Genomic DNA, 17,500 nt, shown 5'->3' with positions numbered 1-17,500 from the left:
CCCCTCACGCGCGGGAGTGGCGTGGCTAACACACGGAGAACATACGGAGCGTGAGCTAAAGATCAGGTGCCGTCACGCCGTCTCTGTTCTGAAAGCGCTAATTTAACGCCGGTGGAATTCATGACTGGCCTGACTGCGAGGTCTCCTGTGTGTGCTTGTGTTCCTTCTCTGGAAGTCACCACATAGTGAAGCACACAACACACGTCTTGCTGAAGATTAACTTCGCAGTGCCATAAAATGACAGCGTAACCGAACCCGACGGGTTACTTTTGTTCACTTTGAATCTGGGGCAGGTCAGTAAGCCATGAGCTCCAGCGGCTCCGAGGCGAGGCAGGTTCGCAGTCTAATTAGAGGCCGGAGAGAACCGTATTACAGTGGGATTGGCTTTCGTATGTAGCGTCTACGTACCGCTCAAACCTCGCGGTGCGCCAGAACCCCCATGCCATCAGAATGAACACAAATATTTTATTATTTTTCGGAGACTTAAGGTCTGCCCTGAAGCATACCAGATTTTTAAACATTTTTTTCCTTCCTTTTTTAAAAACACACTGAATTCCCAGTGACATCTGTTTTCCACAACCAGCACATAAGGAGGTACACGGCCTGTTTTCATGTGACTCGCCGTGACTGTTCCGTGCCGATAACATTTTGGGCCATCTGAAAGATTTGGCCACCCTGACACAGAACACACAGCTTATGTGATTTATTCTGTTTTATTCAGTATTCTGAGAACACACCGTTTAATCTGTTCTCTGTGCGGAGGGGTGTGTAGCGTATGTATGGTATATTCTCTTCTGGATTCCGGTCTATTTAGGGTACGGTCATAGCTTTTAAAGCAATCAGAGACATCGTGGCGTCTGCCGTTGTTCCCGAGGGGCTAAGGCGGCGGGGAAAGAAAGTCACACCGGGGCTAACGGGCCGAGCGCGGACAAAGATGCGCCCGTGGAATCTATAAGGTCCTGCAACCCTAAATGTCCAGAGCGCTTGTTTAGCGCGATCAGGTGCGCGTGTGACAAAGCGCAGTGTTGAGAACAGTACCTTGAAGCGGCCACTGAGGTCTCTGTACATGTTTGAAAGGCAGAACTGATCCTAGAACAGCAGTCTGGCCATAGTGGTGTTGGTAAGCTCCGTCTGGAGAAGAAGGAGCTGAGTAGACCTCGGGACAGCCGCAGGCTTCCGGGACAGTCCCCGTAATCTAGGGGTTTTCGGGACACTTGCGTAAAGAGGCCAGCGAGTCACACTGTGTGCTGTGAGCTTCCTCTCACCATTACACTGCTGGGAAGCTTGCCAGTAAAAACCTGCAGGGACCTTAAAGAGCACCGCCCTGCTGACGGGACGAGCAAGTCTCCAAAAGCATCTGTTCCGTTAGTTTTGGTGAATTATATGTAGAAATCTTTTGATTTTGTGTGGGCGGTGTTTTTCTATGGAGCCGTGTTGCTATCTTTACCGCCAGACGTGTTTTTAAATGGCTGGAAGTGAAGGTCTTATAGGGCAATGTCACCAGACGGGCTGCACCGGAGCACAGCGACAGATGCGGGGCAGTTAGCTGGCTGGTCCGATTCCAGGCGCTTCCGGAACCATATGTAAAGGCAGGAATTATGCTCCCTCTACCAAAACCAGCAGACGGTTGGGATTTTTTTCCCATCTTAAATCAACCTCTGGTGATTTCTGTGGTCATGCACAGAAAACGTTGAAGCAGAATCTGCAAACTAAACATTTGAAAGAGATTGATAATGTGACCTTTCCCTGGCTCTCACGGTAAGCCATAAAGAACACGCGCGAGCGTTCTCCGTTCTGATGCGTCTCTGCGGGGACGGAGTGTCAGGATCCGCAGCCGAAGTGACCGAGGTGGTATCGGATTCAGGGAAGCACATCCAACAGAAATATCATTCTCGAACGTAAACATGAACACTGCGCGCGTCATGGCCTTATGTCAGGAAACCTAGCAGGACATGCTGAGATTTGGACTCTACCACTGCAAGATTTGAACATGGCCTACTGTAATTATCTTTGCAACATTCATAATAATTATAAGATTCATAATAATTCATAATAATACGCTTGGATGCCGGGATCAGTTTCTGTTCTCTGTGGGATAGAAACATCTAATGTTAAGAGGAATCTTTTTCCAAGTTCCAGCTAGAGGGATGGGGCTGGACTCCAGACTCCGGCATGGCTATGGGAGAATGGCCTTTCAGAACCACTGGACCCGTCTTAGCATGCCGTCACAGTGAGTTGGAGAAATAACTCAGTACCAATTCCGTGGAATTCTTGGCAAAGCTGTACGGATCCCAGCCAGGATAGCAATCTACAGGTGCTGCTTCATGTCTGGAACGCAGTTTTCCACGGAGTGTCAGAGCTGGTGACAGGCCTGGAAATGTGTCGTGGGTCTCAAATGGTACAGAAAGGCATCATGGGTCTCAAATGAGCCTAATGTTCACATTTAGGGTATGTTTGTACATGTGTGTGTGAGTATGTATGTCTATGCTTGTGTGTCAGTATGAGGAGCTGTGAATATATTTGCAAATCTTTGTTTAGGTTTTAATGTATACAGATGTGTGTGTGTGTGTGTGTTTGTGAGAGAGTGTGAGAATATGTGAGAGTGAGTGTGTGAGAGCGAGTGTGTGTGAGAGTGAGTTTGTGTGTGTGTGTGAGTGTGTGAGTGAGTGTGTGTGTGTAAGAGTGAGTGTGTGTCTGTGTGTGTGAGTGTGTGTGTGAGTGTGTGTGAGTGAGTGTGTGTGTGTGTGTGTGTGAGTGAGTGTGTGTGTGTGTGTGTGAGAGTGAGTGTGTGAGTAAGTGTGTGTGTGTGAGTGAGTGTGTGTGAGTGTGTGTCTGTGTGTGTGTGCGAGAGCGAGTGTGTGCGAGAGCGAGTGTGTGTGCGAGAGCGAGTGTGTGTGCGAGAGCGAGTGTGTGCGAGAGCGAGTGTGTGCGAGAGCGAGTGTGTGTGTGTGTGTGTGAGAGTGTGTGTGTGAGAGTGTGTAAGTGTGTGTGAGAGTGTGTGTGTGTGAGAGTGTGTGTGTGTGTGAGAGTGTGTGTGTGTGTAAGAGTGAGTGTGTGTCTGTGTGTGTGTGTGTGAGAGAGTGTGAGTGAGTGTGTGTGTGTGTGTGTGTGTGTGTGTGTGTGTGTGTGTGTGTGTGTGTGTGTAAGTAAGTGTGAGTGAGTGTGTGTGTGTGAGGACTATGCCCACCAGGTAGCTAAATGAGAGGGTTGAGGCAGAACCATTAATGATCTCAGTCGGGGCCCAAGCACAGGACCAGTCCAGATGTCCACCTGCCAGCAGCAGGGGAGAGGGGGAGGGGTTGAGGATGTGGGAGGGTTGAGGATGTGGGCGAGATGCAGGGAGATTAAAATGAGACAAAGGAGAGACCGTGGGATGCCAGACAGAGGTCTGGTCATAACTAACTAACCAAGATTACAGGCCACAAAGAAACATCGGGTTCTTTCGAGAAGAAAGACTACAGTGTATTTATACAGCTTCCTGCATATTGCATACTATACACACTGCGTACTTCAGCCCTGTACCCCACACACTACATACATCAGCCCTGTACCCAACACACTACATACTTCAGCCCTGTACCCCACACACTACATACATCAGCCCTGTACCCCACACACTACATACTTCAGCCCTGTACCCTACACACTACATACTTCAGCCCTGTACCCCACACACTACATACTTCAGCCCTGTACCCCACACACTACATACTTCAGCCCTGTACCCTACACACTACATACTTCAGCCCTGTACCCCACACACTACATACTTCAGCCCTGTACCCTACACACTACATACTTCAGCCCTGTACCCCACACACTACATACTTCAGCCCTGTACCCTACACACTACATACTTCAGCCCTGTACCCCACACACTACATACTTCAGCCCTGTACCCTACACACTACATACTTCAGCCCTGTACCCCACACACTACATACTTCAGCCCTGTACCCCACACACTACATACTTCAGCCCTGTACCCCACACACTACATACTTCAGCCCTGTACCCCACACACTACATACTTCAGCCCTGTACCCCACACACTACATACATAGTTCAGTCCTGTACCCCACACACTACATACTTCAGCCCTGTGCCCCACACACTACATACTTCAGCCCTACACAACACAAATTTCCCCTCAATCTTCACAGCCACACTCTTCAGATCCAACACCCTATAGCCTTGGTGCCATACAGTTCATATCCCAGACCTGATACAGTTCTAATTCAACACCGTGCACCGCACGCAGTCCAGTGTGGCATTAGCACGTTCAATGTATATGAACGTTCTATATAAACACTAATTCAAGACTTACTGTAGACTCTACACTGGCAGTCTTCTGCACTGTATGTGTTTTAGTCTGCTGTGGTGTAAGGAGTGAGCTGCCAGTGAGTTTTACTGGCCACCTGGTTTACGACTTCCAGGAAAGAACGTCTCAGCCGTACTGCAGGTCTGAAAGCAGTTTCACCCTACTACCCTACTTTCCACACACGCGAACCTGCCGTGAGCAGGACGGCTGAGGCCGGGGTGGGGGGTTAACACACTGCACCCACTGGAGACGTCAAAGAGGCGAAGGACAGCAACACCAAACACCCCCGACCTGTAGGGGGCACCCTGATCGTCATACAGAGGGTTTTCTTCTGAAAAGCCAAAAGAACGTTCATGATGACCATAAGGTCTAGACACCTAAACTATTTCCCCCCACATACTTTCTTTTGAAACTTCTGTTATGGAACATTGTATTGTAGAGTGTCCTAAGGACGTGTGTGTGTGTGTGAGTGTGTGTGTTTAAGGAAGCAAGCAAAGTTTATTTATATAGCGCTTTTTACAACTGTTGTCACAAAGTAGCTGCGCATATACCGGATCCAAGCCCCAACAGAGCAAGCCAGCGGAGACAGTGGTGAGGATGTAACCTGGAGAGGAACCAACACCCATAAAGGGGAACCAGTCCTCCTGAGGGAGGAGACTTTGGAGCTTTATACGTCAATACAGACTTTATAGTCAATATGGAATTTAATTGGTAGCCAATGAGCCGAATCAGATTTTCTGGTTGGAGTGAGAACTGGCTGCTGCATTCTGTACCATTATTCTGGAGTTTATTTAGTGATTTACTGGGACGGTCAGGTAGAAGAGCACTGTGGTATTCCAGCATAGCAGTTATGAAGACATGGGCGAGCATCTCTGCATCTTTAACCCTTTGAGGACAAAGGGACATATTTGTCCCATAGTTTTAAACTGCCACAATTGAATCAACTTTGAGCGATGAAGCTTGTATGTAACCACTCAGTAAATACTGACTTTATATAAATAAGTGTACATTAGCTTCATTGTCAGATTGACTGGAATTTTCAATTTGAAGACCATGTGAAAAATTAAATTAATTAATTAATTTATTTATTTAATGAAACAGACGATGTGTCAACAGGACAAACTTTCGCTGGTCTTGCTCATGGGTATCACTGATGTGTTATATTCATATTTTTGTTGGCTGGTTTTCAAAACATATTAGATTTTCTGTAATGGAACACGTATGTCCCTACAACCCACAATGTAACGATATATCTGTGCGCAATAGAGCTTTCGTGTAAAGATTTGTGGAATCTACATGTCATTTTAGCCCTAAATGTGTCATAAAAACTAAAATTACTCACATACAGTCCTTAAGGTCCTGAAAGGGTTAAGAGATCTTTGTGGATGGATTAACTAAACAGACGGCCAGATTAAGAGTGTGATTTGAAATCTTATTTTTCTTGGCCCTGGGTCCAAGTAACAAGATTCCAGTCTTGTTTGGGTTGAGTATAAGAAAGTTGTTTTCCATCCTACGTTTAAATTTGACACATTCTGTCATTTTATTAAGACTGGAAGGGTAATTTGGTTTGTCTGACGCACAGCCAGGTGAGTGTGAAAGCTAATGCTGGTAGCATAGAGGGGAAGGAGTACTGGCCCTTGTGGGACACCATACTTAACCTTACTGAGATCAGACAATTTGTTCTTTCAAAATGGGAGTGGTTGGTTAAATAAGATTTAAACCAAGACCAAGATTTAAATTCTCAGATTTTCAAGTCTGTCAAACAGGATCACGTGATCTATGGTATGAGATGCAGCACTGAGTCCAAGAAGCAGAAGAAGGATTGTAGTGCAGCCTCTGTCTACTGACAGCAGCTGGTCATCGACCTTTTCAAGGATTTTTGTCATGTGATTGAGGCTTGGCTTCTTGGTCGTGATTTTAACTGCCGCACGTTTTAAAGATCCAGGATTATAGCCAGTGGAGAGGGACGACCCTATTACGGTGAGGCGTGATTCACCTATATTGGGAATCATCTGTTTGAGGAGCTGTGTTGGCACCGAGTGCTGTGTGTTCCTGTCGTCAGTTTGGTTAAGCCAATCAGGGTAATTAGCTCATTTGGCCAGACTGGACTCTGAGTGACTTTTAACTGCACTTCAAGACTATTGTGATGATCATCTGTGTGCATAATTGATCGTTAATAATTGATAAAATCATTGCTATTGTAATTGTTTAGAGATGTCTTCCTGTTCTTTAACATTATTGGTTAGTTTAGAGGAAGACGGGATGTTCTCTGTGAGGGGCGAGAGACACCCTGATTTGGTGCTCAGTGCTGACAGCGTGTTTATACTGCGCCAGGCTGTTCCTCCATTTGACACGGAGCCGTTCCAGTTTAATTTTAGGCCACTCATGTTCCCAGCATCGAGCGGTTTGTTTTGGTTGACCGTACGTGGTCGCTGAACCGAGTTGCTAGTCTTTTTGCCCCTGATTCTTTTCATTCCAGTCGGCACAGTGCTGTCTAGGGACGTGTTAAGTACTGATTGTAAACTTTCTCTGATATGTTCAACAACATCTGGGCTAGAAGAAGAGGTGACTAGCAGCACTGGTTGTGATGTTATGCTTGTTATAGTAGAGGGACATCAAATGGCTGTTCAGGGCTAATTCATACTGCTACGCAATGACCAGGCTGGCTATTTCAATAGCAAGAGACAGTCACACTCTAGATGTGACACTATGTCGGTGAGTAGGCCCTGTGTCATTCTGAGTGAGTGCCATAGCATTTAGTAATGAGCTGCACTTTTGACTGGGTAATGTGGTTTTTTAAAAAGAAATTCATTAAGGAAATCTAAATAGTAATATAGTATAACAAAGTATTTACTGTTTAGGAGGTATCCTTAGATTAATTATTTCAAAGGTGCGTGCTTCACGGACCTTATTTTGTTTAAGCTCTGACACCTGCGCCACAGCCAAGCGTACGTGGATTATGGTAGGAAACCAACTCCAAGGAGGGGTGGAAAGGTCATTCACAAGGTTATCGTCAGTAATGATATTGTTCACGATGAGTGCTGTAGATTCCACTGACTGAATATTCAGTAAACCTGAATATGTGCGTGCATGTGGGTGGGTGTGTGTGTGTGGGTGTGTGTGTGGGTGTGTGTGTGGGTGTGTGTGTGGGTGTGTGTGTGGGTGTGTGTGTGTGTGTGTGTACGTGGGTGTGTGCGTGGGTGTGTGCGTGTGTGCATATGTGTGTGTGTATATGCGCGTGCGTGTGTGTGTGTTTGCGTGTGCGTGTGTGTGAGTGTGTGCGTATGTATGTGTGTGTGTGAGTGTGTGCGTATGTATGTGTGTGTGTGTGCGTATGTATGTGTGTGTGTGTGAGTATGTATGTGTGTGTGTGTGCGTGCGCGTGCGTGCGTGCGTGCGTGTGTGTGAGTGTGTGCGTGCGTGCGTGCGTGCGTGTGTGTGTGTGTGCGTATGTATGTGTGTGTGTGTGTGCGTATGTATGTGTGTGTGTGTGTGTGTGCGCGCGTGCGTGTGTGTGAGTGTGTGCGTATGTATGTGTGTGTGTGAGTGTGTGCGTATGTATGTGTGTGTGTGTGTGTTTGCGTGTGCGTGTGTGTGAGTGTGTGCGTATGTATGTGTGTGTGTGAGTGTGTGCGTATGTGTGTGTGCGTGTGTGTGTGTGTGTGTGTGTGTGTGCGCGCGTGCGTGCGCGTGCGTGTGTGCGTGCGTGCGTGCGTGTTACTCTCTCGTCATTGGCCAGTCTGGTTCTGTCCAGCCTACCAAGGCAACAGGTAGGAAGTGATGTCAAGCAAGAGCACATCGCTTCCTGGACTCTGAAAAAGTCACCATGAGGAAGCGAGAGAAGGATGAATTAAGCAAAGATGGCCAGAGATGGGCAGGAAGAAAGAGAAAAGGATGGAAGAAGGGAGTGAGAGGAAAAGCTGGCAGGAAGAAGGGAACAAGAGCTGGAAAAAGAGAATAAGATTCATAGATGAAGAGTAAAGATGTAAAAGAGAAGCCGCTGAAAGGTGGATGGAACCAAATCAACAATTACATTTTGATTCGTAATTTTGCTTTTAACATCTTTCTGTCTTGAGGAGGGGGAGAAGAAGTTCAGTAATCCGTTTCAATCTGAGACTATAAATGCAAAAGACCAGGACATCTCATCACCGTGCGGTCCTTCCACATGTGCTCGAGGGAACACGTATAACGTGCCTGTTCAATTCTTCATCATTTTTCCTTTGGTCAGTTGCTTTCACCCGTGTGCGTTTTGCTCATGGCGTCTCTCCCGTAACGGAGAACCGAGACCATCCGCGCTTCCTGATGTGGATCAGTAATAATATTTCTGTCGGTCCCAACGTTTGTCCAAGGACTCGTTCCACTGAGCCACTTTCCTGTCTACTCGATCACTTGGGTCTCGGCTCCAGGAAATTAGTCTTTGTTTGGCTTCACCTGTGTGACAACACAGATACAACCCCCACCCCACCCCCCGGACACACACACACACAGAGGTATGTGACGGGGAAGCTCGTATGATGCGCTGAGAGGGTTTGTGGATGGTGAATCTGTGCCGAACTGCAGGCACGGAGACCGCACAAAGGAAGTGGAGTGTTGGGGGGTGATTAGGACGGACAGGGAAGGAGTGAATGAAAAACAAACGGGGAGAGGGGAAGAAAAGGAAAACTAATAGGAAACGAATCAGTGTTTCTACAGTCTGGAGGGACGGAAGGACGTTACGTGGGCATGTGATTGAACTGAATTTTAATTGTGTGTGTGTGTGTGTGTGCCTGCATCCTGAGATGACCTGTACATGTGTTTTACCTGCCAGAGTGTCCAATTGAGCCGTGTGTGTGTGTGTGTGTGTGTGTGTGTGTGTGAGAGAGAGAGAGAGAGGGACAGAGATGAATTTTGTTAACAGGATTATGACTTATGTAGAGACTTTTTAAAATCCGCCTGTCCTGCCTACGAACCCCTGCAGTGGGGAGGTCTTTGTCCCCAGTCTCCATGTGAACAGTGTGTATACACACACACACACACACATACACACACACCACAGGTGCTAATAACTGGGAATATTTGTGAATTGCTCGGTAAAGCAATTGTCAAGATTTTCCTCATCTGTTCCAGAAAAGGCTTTGGAGAAACTTTTTGCTTTGGGTTTATCTGGTTGCCTAAGAACTCTTGTATCCAGAAACACCCGTCTAACACCCATGACTCGGTGGACATTACGCGCACACTGCTGAGTGGTTCCTAACCTCCCGTAATTACAAAAAACCTCTGCAGAAGAAATGGCAAAGTTTATGGGTTTTACGATCAACATGGGTTTTTCGTTTGGCGTAACACTTATCTGCATTCTGACACCTCAGAGGCTTTTTCTTTGTATTTTTAAAAAATCTGAATTCTAATACCTCAGAGACTTTTTTTCTTTGGAATTTTTAAAATCTGCATTCTAATACCTCAGAGGCTTTTTTTTTTCTTTGGAATTTTTAAAATCTGCATTCTAATACCTCAGAGACTTTTTCTTTGTAATTTTATTTTAGCTTGCCAAGGTGGAGCAGGCAAAGTTTTCGGTAAGTGTGTTTTGTTTACTGATGTCCTCACCTAACCCAGTCTTGCCAATAATGAGAGTGCAACGGCTCCATATGCGCTACTTGTCGCTGTGTGTGTGTGATGGCTAATTCCGTCTCACATTCAGGTGGGAAAAATCTTTTGAGGGAGACTCGTTCTTCAAACTATTGCCACTTTGAAAGAACACGCCCTCGAGCATTTTTCAGTCCAGTGCCACCCTCGTAGGATCCGTGAAGGAAGTTCCTTTTCTTTCCTCTTATAGGAAAAAAAGAACCTTTTCTGGATCTGGCACTCAGAGTGTCTGGTTGTGCTGCCTTGCTCTGTGTGGATTTGGCCATACACTCGTGGTTTCCACACTCCTCTGTCATGTGTGCGTCTCGTGTGTTTTGAAATTCTAATGCCATTTTAGAATAATGAATTATACAGTTTTGATGTTTACTTTTTGAATTGCCACTGGGAAATTTTGGCTTTTCCTCATCATGTCTGAGATAACGAGACTAATATTAATTTCATTATTGTTCCGTTAACTTATGGATTGCATTAATAGCAGCTTATGCAAAGGCAATAAAGGATGCTGAAGAATGCAGGTATGTCATTGGTCCAGGAGTTGCCTGAGAAATGCAGGTATGTCATTGGTCCAGGAGTTGCCTGAGAAATGCAGGTATATCATTGGTCCAGGAGTTGCCTGAGAAATGCAGGTATGTCATTGGTCCAGGAGTTGCCTGAGAAATGCAGGTATGTCATTGGTCCAGGAGTTGCCTGAGAAATGCAGGTATGTCATTGGTCCAGGAGTTGCCTGAGAAATGCAGGTATGTCATTGGTCCAGGAGTTGCCTGAGAAATGCAGGTATGTCATTGGTCCAGGAGTTGCCTGAGAAATGCAGGTATGTCATTGGTCCAGGAGTTGCCTGAGAAATGCAGGTATGTCATTGGTCCAGGAGATGGCTCAGAAATGCAGGTATGTCATTGGTCCAGGAGTTGCCTGAGAAATGCAGGTATATCATTGGTCCAGGAGTTGCCTGAGAAATGCAGGTATATCATTGGTCCAGGAGTTGCCTGAGAAATGCAGGTATGTCATTGGTCCAGGAGTTGCCTGAGAAATGCAGGTATATCATTGGTCCAGGAGTTGCCTGAGAAATGCAGGTATATCATTGGTCCAGGAGTTGCCTGAGAAATGCAGGTATATCATTGGTCCAGGAGTTGCCTGAGAAATGCAGGTATGTCATTGGTCCAGGAGTTGCCTGAGAAATGCAGGTATGTCATTGGTCCAGGAGTTGCCTGAGAAATGCAGGTATGTCATTGGTCCAGGAGTTGCCTGAGAAATGCAGGTATGTCATTGGTCCAGGAGTTGCCTGAGAAATGCAGGTATGTCATTGGTCCAGGAGTTGCCTGAGAAATGCAGGTATATCATTGGTCCAGGAGTTGCCTGAGAAATGCAGGTATGTCATTGGTCCAGGAGATGGCTCAGAAATGCAGGTATGTCATTGGTCCAGGAGTTGCCTGAGAAATGCAGGTATGTCATTGGTCCAGGAGATGGCTCAGAAATGCAGGTATGTCATTGGTCCAGGAGATGGCTCAGAAATGCAGGTATATCATTGGTCCAGGAGATGGCTCAGAAATGCAGGTATATCATTGGTCCAGGAGATGGCTGAGAAATGCAGGTATATCATTGGTCCAGGAGATGGCTGAGAAATGCAGGTATGTCATTGGTCCAGGGGTTGCCTGAGAAATGCAGGTATGTCATTGGTCCAGGAGATGGCTCAGAAATGCAGGTATGTAATTGGTCCAGGAGTTGCCTGAGAAATGCAGGTATGTCATTGGTCCAGGAGATGGCTCAGAAATGCAGGTATGTCATTGGTCCAGGAGATGGCTCAGAAATGCAGGTATATCATTGGTCCAGGAGATGGCTCAGAAATGCAGGTATGTAATTGGTCCAGGAGATGGCTCAGAAATGCAGGTATATCATTGGTCCAGGAGTTGACTGCCGTTGAGATGCACAGAGAGGTGTATTATTTTTGCGGCTGGACGTTGGGTGGTCTTCAATAATGTTTGAACAGCTCTGTACATTTTGCTACTTTCACTCCTGCGTGCCAGTCACTAATGGGCCATGCTGACAGACTGGACACAGCAGTTTGGACTGGAACCCGTCTGCTGGTGTGACTGCTGATCCCACAGGTGTGTTCAGCCCGGGACCCCCGCCCGCGGTGCCGATCTTAAACCTTATTACTGTGTGTTCACTGCAGTGTCTCCTGATTCAAATCTTATACCTAATTAATGTGTGTCCTGATTCAGATACAGCTCCATCCAAGCAGACCCCAGGCAGTACTTATAGTGTGAGTGTGTTTGTGTGTGTGTACACGTGCGTGCGCTGTCATTATGTGGGTGGTGTGCAACTGTTCCTCTCTCGTCTTTTTAATCTAAGTTGTGTTCCAGCCAATCTGCGTGTCTTTCTGGTCCCACTGACAGGAGTCATGTGACCGGGTAGGATGCGTTTAGACGTGTTCAGCTGCCTGTTAGTGCTCCACTGCTATAGTGGCGTCCGAGGACAGCAGAATGAATGTTGACAGAGTGACGTTGCTAGCGTAGGAGATACTGGAGGCTGGAGTAACTGGTTTTATTCAAAAACTGGGGAGAAAGGTTGCTGGCTAAAATACTGTTTTGACAGAAGCCATATCTGAGCACATGTTGATATACGCTGGCCATTGGTGTTTTTGTTCCTGTGTGTTCTCACAACACGCACACACATATGCACACGTACACACACAAAGGTAACGGCTTTCTGCCCCAGTGATGCTGAAAGGATAAGGATTATGAAGTTAAAGAGGGGTTCTTAATTCAATTAAACAAGATTGTGTGTGTGTGTGTTAGAAAGAGAGAGGTTTACCACTTGTTCGATTTTTTTACATTTTAAAATTTCTGTCTGACCCCATTGAGTCTGGGCAACTTTGACTGCTTGCTCTCTAAATAAGACGTGTTTGTGTGTGTGTGTGTGTGTTGGACTGTCAGACCTTGTGTGTGTATGTATGTGCGCCTTTGGCCTCATGTTGTCTTCTGTCTCCGCTGTCTACATGACCCCCCAGTCAAGAGGAGGTCTAACTAGAAAGTGTGTAAGCTGATGTGACTAACGAGAAATCAGAGTTCTTCCTGTTCTGCCGTGTGTACAGGGTCACCTGTGCCTTTAGTCTTTATGTAGTTCATTCCATGAGACCATATTCTCACCAAACGCATCATGATGTGCACACATGTACTCAAACAGCTCAGATCACGTGTACTCAAACAGCTCACATCACGTGTACTCAAACAGCTCAGATCACGTGTACTCAAACAGCTCAGATCACGTGTACTCAAACAGCTCAGATCACGTGTACTCAAACAGCTCAGATCACGTGTACTCAAACAGCTCAGATCACGTGTACTCAAACAGCTCACGTCACGTGTACTCAAACAGCTCACGTCACGTGTACTCAAACAGCTCACGTCACGTGTACTCAAACAGCTCACGTCACGTGCACTCAAACAGCTCACGTCACGTGTACTCAAACAGCTCACGTCACGTGTACTCAAACAGGTCAGACCTCCTATAAGAATGGGACAGAACTCGTCCCATAAAGTCGAGAGGTTTTACTGAATGACAACATGACAGACTTCAGCAGGAGCACAGAATCGTTGCTGGAGTTGTGTGGTAAGTATCATTTTACTATCATTTTAACATCATATGCTCACCAAGTCCCCAACATGTGGCAAAACCAGCCAACACAGCTATCACGCAAAACATATGATGCAAGACATCTGCTACAGGCGTTCCCTCACTGGGGCCAAGTCCTGCTCCATTGTATGTGGATACAGGACAGGATGCCATCTCCGGGAGCTAGCTGGGAGGGCCCGAAACGTACACGAAGATAAACCTTCATCACGTGTGCCCTTCAGGGTCGATGTACAAGCAGACCAGTGCAGTCTACCCTTTAACGGGGCTGTCACGAAGCTTCCCTGCTGGTGAGAATGCCGCTAGACCGGACCTGTTTGTCTGCGCTCCGTGTACGCACCTACGGCTCCTGGTTCTGTCAGAGGCAACATCGGAACACTGTCCTTTTGCCGTCATTCCCGAGTTTCCAAACCCAGCCTCATTCATGACCACATGCTTTCTGATTGGCTCATGAACTGTGCCACAGGATTGAGAATGATTGGTTAGAATAAAGATGTTTATTCTTTATTCTTCTTCAGCCAGAGTAGCATCATTTGTACGAGTCACACCTTTTTCCCCTCTAAAATATAGAAAATGTCATTTTAAAAAATCAAGTAGGCATGTGCAAAGTTTTGACTGATAGTGTCTTAGCAATAATAATTCATGAAATATAAATAAAAATCTATTTAATAAATAAACACCCTCAGGAGACATGCGCTGGGTATAAGATGAACACTTTGGTCCTTCGGTCCACTAGCTGATATTTCGTAGTGGACGAGGATTTGTGGCATAATGTGGCCATCTGTGGGTTTCCATACAGGTTTCATACCTGGACAGAGGCCTGTTGTGCCAGCGTCTCGTCTCTGGTCCCAGCTGCGTGGCGCTCACCGCTCAAATGCGTCCCTGCTTGTTATCGTCATTAGCATTAGCTTTGACCCAGCGTCCGCTACTGGTCGCGTTAAGGGGGCTTAACGCCACTGATGAAAACTACAACCATGGTGCCGTTTCTGTGACTAACAACGGACACACATCAAAGATGGGTTAAGCTTTATGTGCTGGATTTAGCATGTGTTTGTGTGTGTGTGTGTGTGTATGTGTGTGTGTGTGTGTGTGTTCGTTGGATTTAGCATATTGTAGCGTCAGCATGGAAGAAAAGTCAAGAGATGTTATTTTTGCTTAAGGAAAACCTCTTTGTCCCATCAGTCCTGGTACACAGCTCACACACTTCAGCAGGACTGAGGAGCAGGAGCTCCCCCAACACGACATGAGGTGACCAAGGTGATAACACAACCCTGACGTGTTTAAACGAACCTAAACACAAATACACCAGTCCACTGTTTAACACGCCAAACTTAAACTAAACAAAGTCCTGGGGAAAGCTGCATGGCATTCTGGGAGGACCTGCTGTGCTTCTGGTTGGCCTGCTCCCTAAGTCTAGTGAGTGGTTGACGCCACTGGGTGTGTGTGTGTGTTTTACTTTAGCATATTTTTGGTGTGTGTAAGTGCTTTGCTGTAATTGACCCTACCATTTAGATGAGCACTCAGATTGGTAGGTTGCCAGGTCGGGGCAGTCTTGCCAGAGGGATGATGGGTATTTGGATGGGGGAGAAGCGCGTGTATTCCTCTGTGAGAACACTTAAACACTTTATGGAGGTCAGATGGTGTTTCACCTGCCAAGCCCCTACCGGCGGCTTCCAGGCGGCCAACCATAATACAGAACCTGTCTGGACTTTTGAACGGGTGACGTCTCAGATGGGTTGTTTGTTTGTTTGTTTGTTTGTTTGTTTGTGTATTGGGAGGGACCAGTCTGGTTGGGCGAATCATGACCTGCATCATTATTTGTCTTGTCTTGATTGGCTTGTATGTGAAACCAGATCCTGCTCTGTGATTGGCTGATTCCAGAACTGTGGTCTGTCCTGTCAGAGCAATACTACTGTCTATAAAACAAGGCTTGTGTTGACTAGTGTTAAATCCACTAAGCACTTGCTGTGTACCTTAAACCTGCTGTGTTTGAATAAACGTTCTTTTAAGATGGCCGTGGCTCAACTCACAAGGTAGGGCTGAGAGAGAGAGAGAGAGAGAGAGAGAGAGAGAGAGAGAGAGAGAGAGAGAGAGAGAGAGAGAGAGAGAGAGAGAGAGAGAGAGAGAGAGAGAGAGAGAGAGAGAGAGAGAGAGAGAGAGAGAGAGAGAGAGAGAGAGAGAGAGAGAATCCCACCCCTTTATTCTGACTCTAGGCTCTAGCAGACGGCAGGCATAAACAGAGTGTACAGGGTTCATTTCTGTTGCTGATGGTGAGGTGGGTGTGGCTTTGTGATTGACAGGCCCCAACGCCAAGCTGGGACTCCGGTGCAAGGCCTGCAAAATGGGCATCCATCACAAGTGTCTGGACGGGGTGGGACAGCAGAGATGCATGGGCAAGCTGGTAAGACACACACTCACACACACACACTCTCACACACACATACACACACTCACACCCATACACACACACACACATACATATACACGCACTCACACACACTTTCTCTACTGCACTTCACTCTTTAGCTATTTCCCTATTAGCTATTATCAGCTTCAGCTTATTAGAACATTAACAAGCAGAAATGTGTGTGTTTTTGTGTGTGTGTGCGTGGGTGTGTGTGTTCGGGTGCAGTAAACAGTACAGTGCAGTCGTGCGACTAAGAAAGACTCTTGTCAACAATATGAGAAATGTGTTAATATAACGAACCCGTTATGTCACAGTAATCTTCTCTAAAACGCGATGGTGTGGTTCGTGAGCCACTTTGCAGACATCACACCTGTGCCTGCACTGCCAGATGAGCCGCAGGTGTTCTGAGTGTCGCCGTGACGCTACTCCTCACGTACTTCGACCGGCTTGTGGTTCTGGGACAGAGGCCCGTCGTACACTGGGAACACTGGATAAGCGTACTGCGTTGAGAATCAGGATGAATAGTCAGTTTTTTAAAATAAATGTTTATTGTCAGACAGGGAGTCTTAATGGTGCCGGTAGCACTACAGAGAGACAGAGCCTAACCCCTAACCCTGACCCTTACCCTAACCCTAACTTTAACCCTTACCTTAACCCTGACCCTAACCTTGACCCTAAGCTGGAGAGATGGCGTGTTGTCTGAACCTGGCACACTGCTCTAAAGTTTGAAGATACAACAAGCAATCTGCTTTTATACTTGTTTTTGATTAGAAATTGCGATAAGCTCTGTATTCACCATACTGGAGTATATCCACATATATATACATTAACTTTCACTGTCTTTTGGATTATGAAAATGACCCTTTCATTTGGGTGTGTGTAAATGTCTGGTACTGCACACTCTGGTTCTGGTTATGTTGTACGAGCTCAGCAACGCTGGCCATCACAGCTGCGTCCCCCTGGCTCCTAGCAGCTCTGGTCCTCCTGAGTGGATTGTTTTTACCAGTCACTTGTCTGTAGTGGGTTTGTACGATTTTATCAACATACCCAGTCCATTAGTATGTGTGTGGGTTGATGAGGGGATATTTGTTGATTAGTTATAGGCTGTATTATTATTGTGTGTGTGCGTGTGTGTGTGCTCTGTAAGGTTCATTAGCCCCGGTGGTTATTTTGGGCGTTTAGATGAAGACTCTGGGCAATAGATGGTGTGAGTAATCACCCTCTCTGGCTCTGTCTGTGAGTGGACTGCAGTGTGAGCAGGCATCTTAATGAGATTCTGTGTGTGTGTGTGTGTGTGTGTGTGTGTGTGTGTGTGTGTGTGTGTGTGTGTGAGTGTGAGTGTGTGAGTGAGTGAGTGAGTGACTATGTGTGAGTGTGTGTGTGTGTGTGTGAGTGTGTGAGTGAGTGAGTGACTATGTGTGACTGTGTGTGAGTGAGTGAGTGTGTGAGTGAGTGAGTGTGTGAGTGAGTGAGTGTGTGAGTGAGCGTGTGTGTGAGTGACTGTGTGTGAGTGAGTGTGTGTG

At 46.5% G+C, this 17,500-nt stretch overlaps 1 protein-coding gene across 1 annotated transcript in view; it reads left to right on the top strand.

Annotated features, from left to right (window-relative positions):
- Positions 1-17,500, top strand: part of stac (SH3 and cysteine rich domain) — a 40,686-nt gene that overhangs the window by 5,878 nt on the left and 17,308 nt on the right. Inside the window, 2 exon segments of the mRNA XM_027027095.2 lie at positions 9,841-9,870; positions 15,871-15,971. Of these exon segments, the coding sequence (XP_026882896.2) occupies positions 9,841-9,870; positions 15,871-15,971 (131 nt within the window).

The sequence above is a fragment of the Electrophorus electricus genome, chromosome 13 (genome assembly GCF_013358815.1).
Source record: "Electrophorus electricus isolate fEleEle1 chromosome 13, fEleEle1.pri, whole genome shotgun sequence".
NCBI lineage: Eukaryota > Metazoa > Chordata > Actinopteri > Gymnotiformes > Gymnotidae > Electrophorus > Electrophorus electricus.
The sequence above is the reverse complement of the archived record's forward strand: the minus strand, read 5'-3'. Positions and strand labels throughout refer to the sequence as shown.